At 37.0% G+C, this 13,788-nt stretch overlaps 1 protein-coding gene across 1 annotated transcript in view; it reads right to left on the reverse strand.

Annotated features, from left to right (window-relative positions):
• Positions 1 to 13,788, reverse strand: part of lmbrd1 (LMBR1 domain containing 1) — a 49,716-nt gene that overhangs the window by 21,174 nt on the left and 14,754 nt on the right. Inside the window, exons 5-8 of the mRNA XM_085369376.1 lie at positions 12,825 to 12,892; positions 10,244 to 10,332; positions 4,894 to 4,967; positions 206 to 331 (exon numbers count right to left, since the gene is read on the reverse strand). Coding sequence (XP_085225502.1) covers positions 206 to 331; positions 4,894 to 4,967; positions 10,244 to 10,332; positions 12,825 to 12,892 — 357 coding nt within the window. The remainder of the gene's footprint in view (positions 1 to 205; positions 332 to 4,893; positions 4,968 to 10,243; positions 10,333 to 12,824; positions 12,893 to 13,788) is intronic.

The raw sequence follows: 13,788 nt of genomic DNA on the forward strand, positions 1-13,788 counted from the left end.
TATGTGGCCTCCAGCTGGGAAGGTGGTTGACTAAAGCAATGTTACCCACACATAACAGAATTCAAAGACAAAGGGGCACATATGAGATAGAAAAATCCAGAATGATATTAAAGGAAAAACAAATAAAAACAGCATTTGTTTTCATGATTACTAAAGTAAATCTTTTAAGCTTAAATAACTCTTTGTGTCTTCTGATGGGACTCACCTTGGATTTTAGCTTTTCAATCTGATGCTCAACATCATCAATGTCCTCAGTGTTCTCCAGGCGTTCATACTTAACACTGCGGGTGCCTTTTATCAGATTCAAAGGCATAACAGACATACCATATGCCTGGAAGACAGTGCAAAACTACCATTATAATCAGACATCATTGTCAGAGTGAGCACATATGGCACGTGCATCCACCCACACAGGCTCCTGCCTGACGGCAAACCCATCACAATGTGGGACATGACAACAGTCAAATGAGGGTAAGCAAACACACACAGAGCAAATCATATAGTTCCTGGCCTCCCAGGCCATGTCATTTTTGGTTCAGGAAAAAAGATTAAAATGGTGGAACCTATAATTGTGCTGAGGTTTATTGGAGAATTTGCTGCAACCATTTTGTGAGGATATCACTGCCTTATATCACTCTGATGCATTTACAGCTTAACAGTGCCCCCATGTGACAGCACTACCCTCTCTCTAGGATATGAAGAACTTGTTCTAATTATAATTTTCAATAGACGCATTTAGGTAGGAAAATCAAGATGCAGTCAATTTTCACCTGAATTTAAATCAACAGATGTCATTTAATTATATTTCTTTGTAAAAGTTAGATACAATATATAAACACTGCACAGTTTCCCACAAAGATAGACAATAAGAGAAAATCTGTGGGGTGATTTCATCTTTCAGGGGTCTTAAATCACCTGAAGGGACATCTGGACTTTAATCAAAAACGAGGGACATCTTTAATACCAGGAAACAGACCAATCAATACAAAGAAAAGTAAAAGCAACAGGCCAATGCTTTCACAATGCTGTCTCACTTTTATCAACTTGGAAGTGTGCCATTTTACAGGTTCATAGTAAAACAAAGGGCCATTCTGTGCAAAAGATGCTGCCCTCCTTCCATTTTTCATGTGGGGAAATGTCACAGTCTATATTTTTCTAAAACAACTTTTACTAGTTTTTGAGTGTTAGGTAGCATTAAGAGAGCCGCATGGGATACTAAGTCAGGCTACACTATTATTAGTCTCTGCTGAGGATCTCTGCCACGGGCGAATGTCGCCTCTTGCAATGAATCATGGAGCTCTTAAGGCCAGAGCATGTCCCGAATATCAAACACACTCATAAAAGGAAAACCTGTCCCAGATCCCAAGAGAAACATTTCCCGCCCCTGAAATGTGCAACTATATGAGAGAAATAGAAAAGAAACTAAAAGAAAGACAAAACAGGTTTCCCTCTGCTGGAGTGTACATTTTTAGCTCACTCATCGTAATGCATGCTCATTAAAGTTATTTTAAAACTCACCGTGGTCAATAATAACCAGAAATAGCTCAGCAGGGGAGCTGGGAATGTGTATGCAACTCAATAAGTGTGTGTTGGCTGAGGGTGAAGTCACTAGCTGAAATCATTCAGTCACATGACTGCTGAGTGGGAAGAGGGAGAAGTAGTTGGGCACAGGTCTCCTACACAGGCCTCTTTGTTTGTGTTTCCACTGGATGGATCTGAGGCCCCCCACAAGTTCTCAATGCTATCAGTTAAGAAATAACAAAGCATAAAATTCTCTGGATAGAAGTGGGTGAAAAGACATTTCCACTCATTTAAACTAACATATTCAGGGTTCTCTGTCATTTGATTCAATTAGCAAAGGGTGTTAGAACAAAATAATCTTCACAAACATGACAGAACATTATGGTTACCATGTCTTTGTAGACTACAAATTGTTCTGCACTGAGAACTAATACAGGATTAAAAACAGACTTGAACCCTAAAGTGAACAGGGAAGAGAGCAACTAGATTATTGTAATGTTAGGCAGTGGTTCACTACACTGTCTCATCCTCAGCCCTAAACTGCTTCTGCAAGAGGTCTTTTCCTGTTAAAAGGGAGTTCTTCCTTCCTACAGTTGCCAAGTGCTCACTCTTAAGGCCTTTTCAAACCAGACATGTAAAACCCATGTGAATATTTCATTTGTTTACTTTTTTTTTTTTCAGACTAAATTAGTGTTCATGGAGCCATTCATGCCAACTGTGTAATTTTACTGTACAAATTTGCGGCGTTTATTAATTTATTAATTTTTATAAAAGCACTTTGTGACTTTTTTGAACTTGTGCTATTTTAAAAAAAGATTATATTGAACCTAACCTTTCTTTTGCCAAAAAATAAATTCAGATTCAGTGATGTTTTAAACTGAGGAATCCAAAACCTCTGTAACTACATGTGTGCATTATATACAGTCTGCTGGTAATACCGTCTGTGATTTCATCCTACTAAATAGATATACTTATTACATGAAGTTTATAAAATAGTAATTTCATTCAGGGACATACTGTCCTTCTGTTCATGTCATGTACTTCTCCTTGTTTAGAATTTCAGTTTGTAAGTGCTTATCACACTAAAACACGTCTTGTTTTATTCAAAATCCAATGTCACAAACTTTGAACTTCAAAATGAAATACAAAATATAAAAATTTAATTCAAATTTTAAAAAGCCTCGAGGTGTTACAGAATTCTAGAAAAACAGATATCACTCCAATTCTCTGGAAGAACCTTATGCCCAGGTCAATTTCAGGGTCTGGGATTACACTACCAGACATTAACCAAATTTAATTCAGTATCAGCATTTTTATGGCTTTCACTTTAAGAGCAAGAGAATGGCATCTCAACAGCAGACAGAGCCATGACAGTCATAAGTCAATATGCTAGCTAAGCTTTTAAAGGAAGTAAACGATGCCAAAGGATCTCACATGATGCATGAGCTTTGAGATTTTGCTGATCCCTTGTAATATCATTGGGTTGAGTGAAGCAGAGTGGGAGATTACAGAGTAATTAGGGATAAGAAAAAGTTCTTTTTTGTGTACTTAAATTCTTTTCATTAAATATTTTCTTATTTATTGCCCTCTAAAACAGATTAAAATAGTTAAAGTTGCTATCAAGTGCAAAACACTATGTTTGCAAAATATATTAGAAAAATAAATAAATTTACTGAATTTAAACTCAGTGTATAATCTCTCTAAAGCTGAGCTCTATTTGATTTACAGTACTGACAGGACCATACATTATCAGAACACCCCAACAATAAAATAGTCATTAGCAGCCATTAACTGTTTCTGTCTATAGAAAGGTAAATAACATTGCTTGAGTTTTGTTTAAGTTGCTTCTAATAAGTGAACTATGCACACAGAAAGAAAGCCGTGCAGCCTTACGTCAATGTGAACGAAATTTAAGTGCACCAGGTTGCAGAGCTGTATAGTGTTTACATCACAGAGCTGTGTGCATTAAGAGTACATGGCGAGTTCTGCACAAAGGGTAGTGATAAATTAGCAAAAGGAGTCATGGACAACATTTCCACTGCTTATGGAACCTGTCACTTGGCTTCCATTAAGTTAATCGGGCTTAGTAGCATAAGATGATAAATTAGACAGTTCTTTGCAAATACCGGTAGGTTGCCACCTACAACAGTTTTCACACTTGTAGTTAGAGAAGAGAGGAGATACAGCAGATAAAAGGACATTATTCAAAGTCAGACACACAAAAAAAGAGTTTCTGCTTTGAGGCTGTGACAATAAAAGAGGTACAGACTGCTGTTGCTGTCGCCTAAAAGCCTGAGTTCTTTGATTGACTTTATCAAAACAAGGAACATCAAAAACAAAGACACGCCGGGTGTTTTGATTTCCTCGGGGCATTTGGTCCATAGCAGCATGGGCCAGAACATATCTGAGCACAGTTCCATCCTCAAAATGTACTCTGTAATTATCCACCCTTTGGAGAACGGTTACACAAAGGTGAGAGAACAGTGGATAAATTCCCAGATGAGACAGATTTTTTTTGTGTTAAAGGGCAACTGCCTCGACAACTTATTTGACTTGGTTGTGTATTATTCATTAAGAGTTCCACATTCAATTGTTGTTCATCTGTCAGATAGGATTCTTTGAGCTCAACAGAAACTCGATAGATTGAAGTTGGTTGTCAGTGTTATTCTCAATGTCTGGGCTGATCCTAATAGCGCTCTTGTATTTTTTCCCCAACAGACACTAACTCATGTCAGCCACAACCTCCAGGTATTATTCACAGATTAGTTAAACAATGAAAGCTATGAAAAATAGACAAAGTTTCATAAGTTCTTTTTTTCTGACCCAGCAAAAAACACAATCAATATATAACCAAATATACAGAGAGCGAGAGAGAGCGAGAGAGAGAGATAAGTGGCTGATAAGGCTGGGAGGAGGATCCATACATCAAAAGTCTCGGGTTATTAGATAAAAGACAGCAGCCTAAACAATTTCAGCAACTAAATGCTTTATCTTTAAGATCACAAGACATTACTAATAGTAAAAGGCAACTCCATCACCAAGTCAACCAATACTATGAGAAACCATTTGTACACAAAACCTGCAGTGCACTTGAAAGACTTTAAAAGCTAAAAAGAAAAATAAATTATAACCACTGCGTAAACCAAACTTGGTATGTTTGACAAAACAAAGATAACAATTTAGTCCCATTTCCTACGTCAAATCATTTTATAAGTCACTCTGTTGTGTCTTAAAAACCACAAACTCTATTAAGCTGCAGAGCTGGTAAGCTTTGGAAGTCATCCCATTGTATAACTGCTTAATTACCAAGCAGATGAACTGAATGTTGCTCCAATGAACACATGAAATAACACTGACCACTTGTCAACTCACCGTGTAAGTGATCACTGCCAACATGCCAATCAAGGTCAAGGAGCTGATGGAGAAAGACAGGGCAGGAAGACCATCTGTAGAAGGAAAATCCGGTAAGGAATTAGAGATGTGCCATTGACCTCTGAAGGACACATCGATGGACTCACAACATGTACAAACTCAAGATCACAATTTCTGCTCTTTTTATTTTTTTTAGTAATGTTTTTCAGGCAGCTGTTCGTTGAGTCCTGCTATTAGTTGAAATGTTAAAATTGTTCAAATTCTATTGCATTGAATGTATTAAACACCACAAGCTGTTATCATTTGCTCCAGTTGTCTACAGGGAGGTCTTTAAAGTATCCACAGTGATTGGAAGACAGTGAAAACTAATATTGGGACTAGATTCGAGGCTCTCCACTGTGAAAATAAAGTCCATTTACCTTTCATAGAAAGTGCAACTCTAAATAGATTTTTCTAGGTAATGTATGGTTTTACTTAAAAGTATACATTACAAACAGTGGAAAGATAGTAGTAAGTACAGCAAATTAATGACAAACAAATACAGTACTGTGAAGAAGTATGTTTCCCCCTTACTTATTTCTTGTTTTTTGTTTAAATGATGATTTTATTAAAGGAAAAAAAGCAAAGTAATCGCCCCTGTTTTTAACTAAATTTGTGGAAAGCTGAGCTCACTTTCACTAGCAACACACAGGACTGTTTACTGCTAGACCTGAAACAGAACCTGTCTGATTAAGTGAAGTGGGCCAAAAGAACTATAAAAGAAAGTTAAAGAAAAGCAACACATCTTGCAAAGATGTAAAGAAACTCAGTAACACATGAAAAACAAAGTCAGTGATATATAGCAGTCTGGGAACCTTCTTGAAGGCTTTGGGACACCAGTGAATCACAGAAAGAGCTATTATTCACAAATTGAGAAAACTCAGTGAATTTTCCCAGGAATGGTCGGCCTAACAAAATTACTTCAAGAACGCATCAATGACTCATCCAGGAGGTCACAAAAGAAACCAGAACAACACCTTAGGAACTAAAGGTTTAACTTACTTCAGTTAAGGTCAGAGTTTGTGATTCAAAGATAAGAAAGAGACTAAGACAAAAAAGACATCCATGGAAGAGTTCCCAAGCGAAAACGTCATCTCACACATGTTAAAAATATCTCCCAAGACTTTTGGGAGAATATTCTGTGCACTGATGAGACGAAAGCTAAACCTTTAGAAAGGTTTGCATCCCGTTACATCGAGCGTAACCATGAATTGGGCTCTCTACAAGAGAATCCCGAAAGAGAATGTCAGGCCATCAGTTTGTGCCAAAAGCACTTGGATTATACATCAACACAATGATTCAAAACACACCTGCAAATCCACCTCTGAATACAACAACAACAACAAAAAAAAAAGGTTTTTGAGTGGCCTAGTCAAAGACTGAAGTGAAATCAGATTGCTACACACTGGCATGACCTTAAACAGGCCGTCATGGTTGAAAACACTCTTGAATTAACATAATTCTGTAAAGAAATGTGGGCCAAAATTCCTCCACAGTGATGTGAAAAACTAATTGGTACTTATTGCAAATGCTTGATTGCAGTTATTGCTGGGTGGCAAAACCAGTTTCTAGTTTATGAAAAGAAAATATTTGTCAGAAAGGGGCAGGCAGGTTTGGACAGCTTTTTTTTCCCCCTTAATAAATAAAATCACTTTTTTTTTTACATTTATTTTAGTTATCTTGGTCAAACATTAAAATCTGTTTGATAATAAAAAAATAATACAAGTGGGACAAATATGCAAAAAAAGAAGGAGAAAAAAAAGAGAATAACTTTTCACAGAACTGCAAGATTTGAGCTTGAAGGGCTAAAGCTTAAAAATCATATTAGTATCTGCTGCTTGTACTACTCATTCTTTTTTTGTAAGTACCCCATGCCCACAGATTCAACAATAAATGTTATATCATTGAATGGGGATAATGCTTGTTAGTATTCAGGTAATCTTGGGATTTTGTATGTTATTTTAATTAACAGAATTTCTTTTTCCAGAGATACACCTATTCAACATTTTTGTCATCACTGCCATTTAATACATTGATCATAGCCAATGTTTTAACAGCTGCGTCTCTCAATTCTGATGTGTGGTTGAGCTGATGTGTGTCACCTTTGATTGAGCCAGAAAGAGGACCACCCATAAGGCAAGGGCAACAGTAGGTATCACACCAGCTGTCAGAGTTAGAGTTAGAAGACAGGGATTGATGAAGAGACTGATTGCCACACTCCCCTGTCAGGATCCCACCTGTCATAGTGCTCCAAGTAAAAAGCTACACATTTGTCCCTCTGTAGATATCCCGCATTTTCTCAGCAGCAGCCTCATAATGCCCAGCCCACCTGTCAACACGGTCATAGGTGGCTCTGCTTGCCTTTCTCCTTGACAGTGGAATTTGAATGGGAATTTTAAGTCTGTATTCAGGGCATATATGTTGTGCTGTTTATATCATTTATCACTTTCCTTTATAGGCATCTAACAAGCAGCAGGACAAAGAAGTGGAAAATAGAGATAAATTATATACCTGCTCCCTATTGTATTGTATGCAAAAGGAAAACTTTGAAGTCTGACAGCTGGGCTTAACATTAACATGTGAATACGTGTTTTCTACTCCCGAGTGTTTCATCCCGAATTTGCTGCCTTTGTTTAGTGGTGAGCTTGGTAAAATAGACAATAGCATCATGTTCTGCATAGAGAACATTCTGTTCATGAACTCCACACAAAGCAAAGGATACATGTTTGCTGCCAGTATTCTTGGTTTCTTGAGCAGATTTTCTGGGGCTTAAACATAGGGAATGTTGTCTTTTATCATTGGTGCTTCCACGTCTGGACAGCTTCGACTCCAAGAGAAACGGAATGAGGCAGCTCTTATCTCAACCCCACATATATATAGCCCTACAGGCCTATGGTCATGCATAAGACTTATAAAGAAAGGTGTTTATTAAGGAACTCCTTTAGCCCTAGCACCCTACTTCTGTTGAGCGACTGAGTAATTAAAAGCAACCAGCAACTAGTCATCTATTCAAAGGAGAAAAAAAATCAGCATCAGCACACCTTTAAAGAGTTTTTAAAAGAGTTAACCACAAGTGCATCACATTTTTGTCATGGATGAACAAATGCTTAACCCAAAAGATTTGAGTGAAATTAAGGATCTTCAAGTGATGCTTTACAGCATCTACTTCCAGGGGCAGCACTTAAGTTTATAATTTCTTTTCTTAATGCTGAAGAAAGGAAAAAGTCAAGATAAGTTAAGTGTTAGGAATATTGTTCGAGTACTCATAGTAGTTAAAACTGGACTACTGCCCACTGCACTCTCCCTCTTGAGACATGGCCAAAAATACACAACGGTACTGTATGGTCTTGAATACCAACACGAGAGCTAGTGATCTGGAGAACATTAAGGCATCACTTGAGCACTGTAACAAATGTAATGCTGGAACTATTGAAGAGGTAGTGACTTTAATGCACAGTTGTTGCAAAGCAGTCAGGAGGGTTATGTGGTAAAAGTGCCTTTTCTTTACACAATTAACCTCCCATCTGGAAAGAGAAGAGATGGGGAATTACAAAAGGGATCATCCTCACATTTCCTCAGCAGCAGAGCAATTTCCCCCTGTGCCAAAGGAGGAAGGTTATAGAGAGCATGTAGGGGTCCACTATTATGCAGAGAGGCAGATGGTTCAACTTCCTCCTTGATCCCCAGATGGCAAGAGGCCAAAAGAACTATTAGGAGTCCACATTTGCCAGTGTTTAGCATGAGCATATTCTCAGCCTTTGTTCCATTCAACAAGTGAAAATGCCCAAATAGGGAGTTTTTACAGTGTTGTTAGGCATCAACACAAGCTATTTTCTTTATAAAATCATTTATCATCACATTTTATATGACTGTTCAGGTAGAGAGTGACTAGAAAAGCTTGCTACATAACGTTATTGAGTATTTAGGGCAGTATTGCAATCTGTTTTCAAAGCTTGACTTCTGCTGTCGATTTTGGCACTTTCTATGACAAATACAAAGACTGATTTAAGAGTGATTACTAGACAGCCTGTCTGTAAATCACAAATGAAAGCTAAAATATATATTTACACTAGGAGAGCTAAGGGGGTCGTTTTGTAACTTAACTCATATTTCTTGACTTTTTCCTAAAATGGGTTTATTCATCTTATGGTGAATTTTCAGTTGTGTGGAATAAAAAGAAAAATGACAACCATTTATAGCTATAGCCACTGAGGACATCATTTTTACCTAAAAGACATTAACGCAAATGCTGTACACTCAACCAGTCTGGCTGCCAAGCAACACATTTATTAACCAATAACTATATAGGTCACTATAGTTAGATAAAAGAAGAATAATCATTGTAGTGCTAAATAAGTTGCAGATGGGATATTGAGCCAGGGTGGAGCAGAACAGAGTCCCGGACGGTTTGCTGACTGTGCAGAGCAGCAGGGATGTGATGTTAATGAGATGATAAACAGTCACTGTTCTACTTTTACAACAATTCATTTATTAAAATGTGCTTCTTATCTTTTGTGGGCAACTGTGAATTAACTTTTAAAATGTAGGCAATGGTCGGTTCAACCGGCTCCACAACTTTTCCATAATTTTGTTCTCCTACAATAAATAAAGTATTTAGATATCGTTGTGTTTGTTCTTGTTCATTAGTGGATTCTGTACCACTATTGCTGTTGTTGCTTGACAGAGCCTGGCAGTTCTAGAGGGGTTGTGGTACAAGTTGTTACAATTTTACATTACATTGGTGAGGGTTTTTTTTTCTGATGGTTCCAGTGAGCTAAATGTGGAGAGTGCATATTAACAATTTCAGTCCGTTTTTGACATCTCATCTTTGACTTGTTCTAGTTCCACTTAACTTTCAATGGTGCACTTTAAATTAACCACATTTCTAGTCTGTTAGTTTAAAAACTAATTTGAGACTTTCAAAACCACCACATAATTTTCTAGCCATCCAAGACATGACTACCTGCTCATATCCTCCCTCTCCAAAGTGGAGAGGGTTATGCATTGTATTGAAGTGTTTAGTCATGGTTATAATGGTAGTCCAAAATCCTGTGTTACATAGACAGAAAAGCTGTACTGGACAGTACTGTGATCAGTGATCAGGCTATATGTAAAACTGACATTATAATAACTTGATAATAGGATGACAGTAGAAATAAGGAAATCCTACAAGATGAGGTGGATTGAATGAAGTAGCTTCACTTTCAAGTGATAAAGAGAAAAAATACGATAAGTCATGGGAACAACTGCTATAAAACAAGACATAAATTGGACATAAGTGTAGGCGTTTTTCTAAAGAATGGGTACTTACGACTACTCCCAAGTTCCTCAAAAAGGTATTGTACTTTCTCCCACTGAGTAGAATTCTGACCGGGTGGGGCGGCGAGTGGAACAAACGCTCTGTAAGAATAAAAAATAATAACTTTTAAGACAGATAAAATTATGGTGGTTCTTTCTAGGCTATCTTTGTCCTCATCACAGAGACAAAGATTCACAGAAATTCATATTAACAGCACATTAAACTGCTCTTTTCAATGAAGGAAAGTACATGAATAATAATAAGGTTTCCAAAAAATGAAGTTTCCAAAAAGTTGAGATATTAATCAAATCATTTAAAAATAAAGTAAACCTTGTATTTAATTAAAAACAGTAGAAAAACAACACATAAAAATGATTAAACTTACGCATTAATAGTTTCTGGAAAAACATCTATTTGCTTACCTCGGCATAAACCACAACTGTTAAACTGTATTCTCCTTACTTTCACAGTAAACTGCTGAGCTACAGGTTCAGTCAGGTCAGCAGTTTCTAAGTGTCCTTAAATTATGACCCACGCAGCTACTCAGCCAGATACAGACATACATTGGCGCGAGCCAGTAATTATGGTCTATGTTTACACATGTGACTATGAAACTGACTTGGATAACATAGCTGAGAAGGAATTTATTATGGCAATGGATAATAATCACTGAAACTACTGTTACTACAAAAGAATTCTTACAAGTCAGCATATCGCTCAAATGATTAACACCTGATTATTCAAAATGAAGCTATTTACAATTTTTCATAAAAGCTTCTCAATTTTGTCATTTTGAGAAAAACAGCTGCCACACAGAGATTACCAGGCGCCACTCTGCTCTCTCTGATAGTCTTTTTTTAATGTACATTTTGAGTAATAAAGAGACCTACGTTTCCCAACCGGGTGATTGGCAGAGATCACTTGTATCTTTTTTAGGTAAAGGGACAACACAGCAAATAAAAACCTGAAATAGAACAGAAACTACTCAATTCAGAAAAAAGAAACAATGGTTACCCCCCCGCAGGCAACCAAGGCAGAAAGAGTTTAAGCAAATGTCACCAATTGTTACCACAGTAACATCCACCTTAGGCTTGAGTTGGACTATTGTTTCCACTTTAAAATTATTTTAGCAAAATCAAGACCAATCTAAGCAAAAAATCCCAAACTAAGTCTAAAGTATCCAGACCCAAAGATATTTTCTGATGTTATATGTATTTCCTCTAGGATTCATACTTGCACTTTATCTTTTTAATGTGAATTCCTTTGGCCATCATACGTCTCACTTTTGTTTTTAGAAAAAGAAAATAAAAAGCTCTCGTTAGCTTACTCAACTCTTCATAACTGTGTCTACATAAAGGTTTTTAAAACTTCATTCTTATATCCATCAGATGAGAAATGTTTGGCAGAGTTGGTCTTGCTTTATTTATCGACATTAATTTCCAAACTTTTGTGTGTTGTGGTTCACTCTTTTTGGAGAAGTAACCTTGCTTTAGTTGTTGCAGAATTCAGAAGCCATCATCTTTGATCACCACTGTAACAGTCTCTCGTTGCCACTTAAAACGTGTTTTGAAATTTTTAGAGCACATTTTCTATGTAGTTCCAAAAAATAAGTTTGACATAGTGTCTTAGTTATAAAAATCTAGCTTCTCTATAACTCTGACAAAGCTTGACTTCAGTTCCTCCGATTTCAAATTTAAAAAAAAAAAAAAAAGAGAGAGAGAAAGAAAACCCTTAATATTATTTACATTACTACAAAAAATACGTTTAAAAAAACTGAAAGTATTACATCATTGGCAGTCAGATTTTAAGAAACATAGATAAATAAGTAGAAATCCTGCAGCGAACAATCAGAGGCTATTTAAGGAGTCAGTCACCTTGCCAGGTTTAAAGACAACAAAAGCCTGTAACATGAAGCAAAGACCTACTGAGTGAACACTGCCCAAACAGGGCCATTATGTCTGTTGGTATCAGAAAAGCAGTCTGAGATTAAAGCTATCATGTTGCTGAAAATCAAAGCACCTAAGCAACAATTGCTAGAACAAAGCACCAATAGTTCCAGTTTATTGGGCAAAGGAGAGGGAAATTGCTTCTGTCAATAAAAACATCCTGACATCCAAACTTTCAGCTGTAACAAAGTATAGTCATGTGTCCTTTTTTTCTCCCAGCCAGGTAAGCCTTTTCTCAGTTCACCATTTAATGGTTGAGAGAGCGCATTTAATTGTGTAGGTTGAACTTCAGGTGTGTTGCTGTCACGGTTGCAAAGGAAATCTATTATGTTGTGTTGGTGTTCCTAAACACAACCAGTTTTAAATCTGCACATAAACAGAGCATGGCTGAAAATGTCTAAATGCTGAATTTCTAACAAAGATCTATTTAAATGCACTCTGCATTCAAAGAATCTAGTTAGCACTCATACACTTATTTAGAGAAAGGTACATAGCTTTGTCTCCTGAATGGCTTATCATGGCCAGACAAATGGCCCTGTAGCTGTTTGAAGGGATCGTCTTCTCATTAACTCAACACAATGATGTATCCACACCCGAGTACCTGCTGTGTACTAAAGCAGAAGAAGCCAACCATGTCTCCAACTCACCCAATTAAAAGAAGCGCCACGCAGACAATGACGAATCCAATTGTGTACTTCAGAGCATTTTTCACTTGCTGTAATGAAAAAAATAAATTTAACTGGTCAATCATAGCCATGAAGTGAACTATTATTATTCATTGTGAGTGAGGGAAGGGGTCATATTCCATTCAGTTAAGGACTATAGAGAGTGAGAACTATACAGAGCCAGTGTAGATCCTGTTTTACCTGGCAGAGATAAACTGTCACTCCTGGTGCTATTCAAGGCTTTTAAAGTAACAATACAAAGGACCTTCCAATCTGTGAGAGAAAGTGCCTCTGTCAGCTCAAAATTGACACATGCATGGGAGAAACTGCACTATGAGATAGCTGCTGTTTGGTGCTCGTGAAATGACTAAATGTTAAAATCCCTCACTAAAGCATCTTCTAAAGTCTCTCTGAATTAATGCAGTGGTTCGGTAAATTGGGGTGACTATTTTCATTACCACAATGAAACACGTGTTGGATAAAATCCGTGAAACATCTGTTGGGTAACTTTTCTTCATGTGTTATGACTTTTTAAGTGGCAATGCCTTGCAGACTGAAATGTTACCTAAAACTGAGAGCAGGTGAGCTAATGGTAGCAAACATTAAGCAGAAGAAAGCCTGTTTTATCTCCAAAAAAAAAAGAAAAAAAAAAAAAGAAATCATGACCGGTCCTTTCTTTCGGAGGAAAACTACAGTTAACACCAGTCAGATATTTGGAGTAACTATCATGGAGTAATTGATTTTTTTTTTTTATCAAATCTAACCTGTCTTTTTTCTGGCTAGTGTTAGTTATTGCCTGTTAACAAAAATGAAGTTAGCAACTCAATTTAGCTACAATTACCACCTAACTTGTGTCTGTAACTTATGGATACATTTGGAAATGCGAGTTGGCTAGCCTCCTAAATTACTTGACCAGCCAATGTTGATTTTAGCCATCAGTAAATTA

Source organism: Diplotaxodon limnothrissa, linkage group LG13 (assembly GCF_057381915.1).
Source record: "Diplotaxodon limnothrissa isolate DT_005_m linkage group LG13, D_limnothrissa_male_GT1.1, whole genome shotgun sequence".
In the NCBI taxonomy this organism is placed as follows: domain Eukaryota; kingdom Metazoa; phylum Chordata; class Actinopteri; order Cichliformes; family Cichlidae; genus Diplotaxodon; species Diplotaxodon limnothrissa.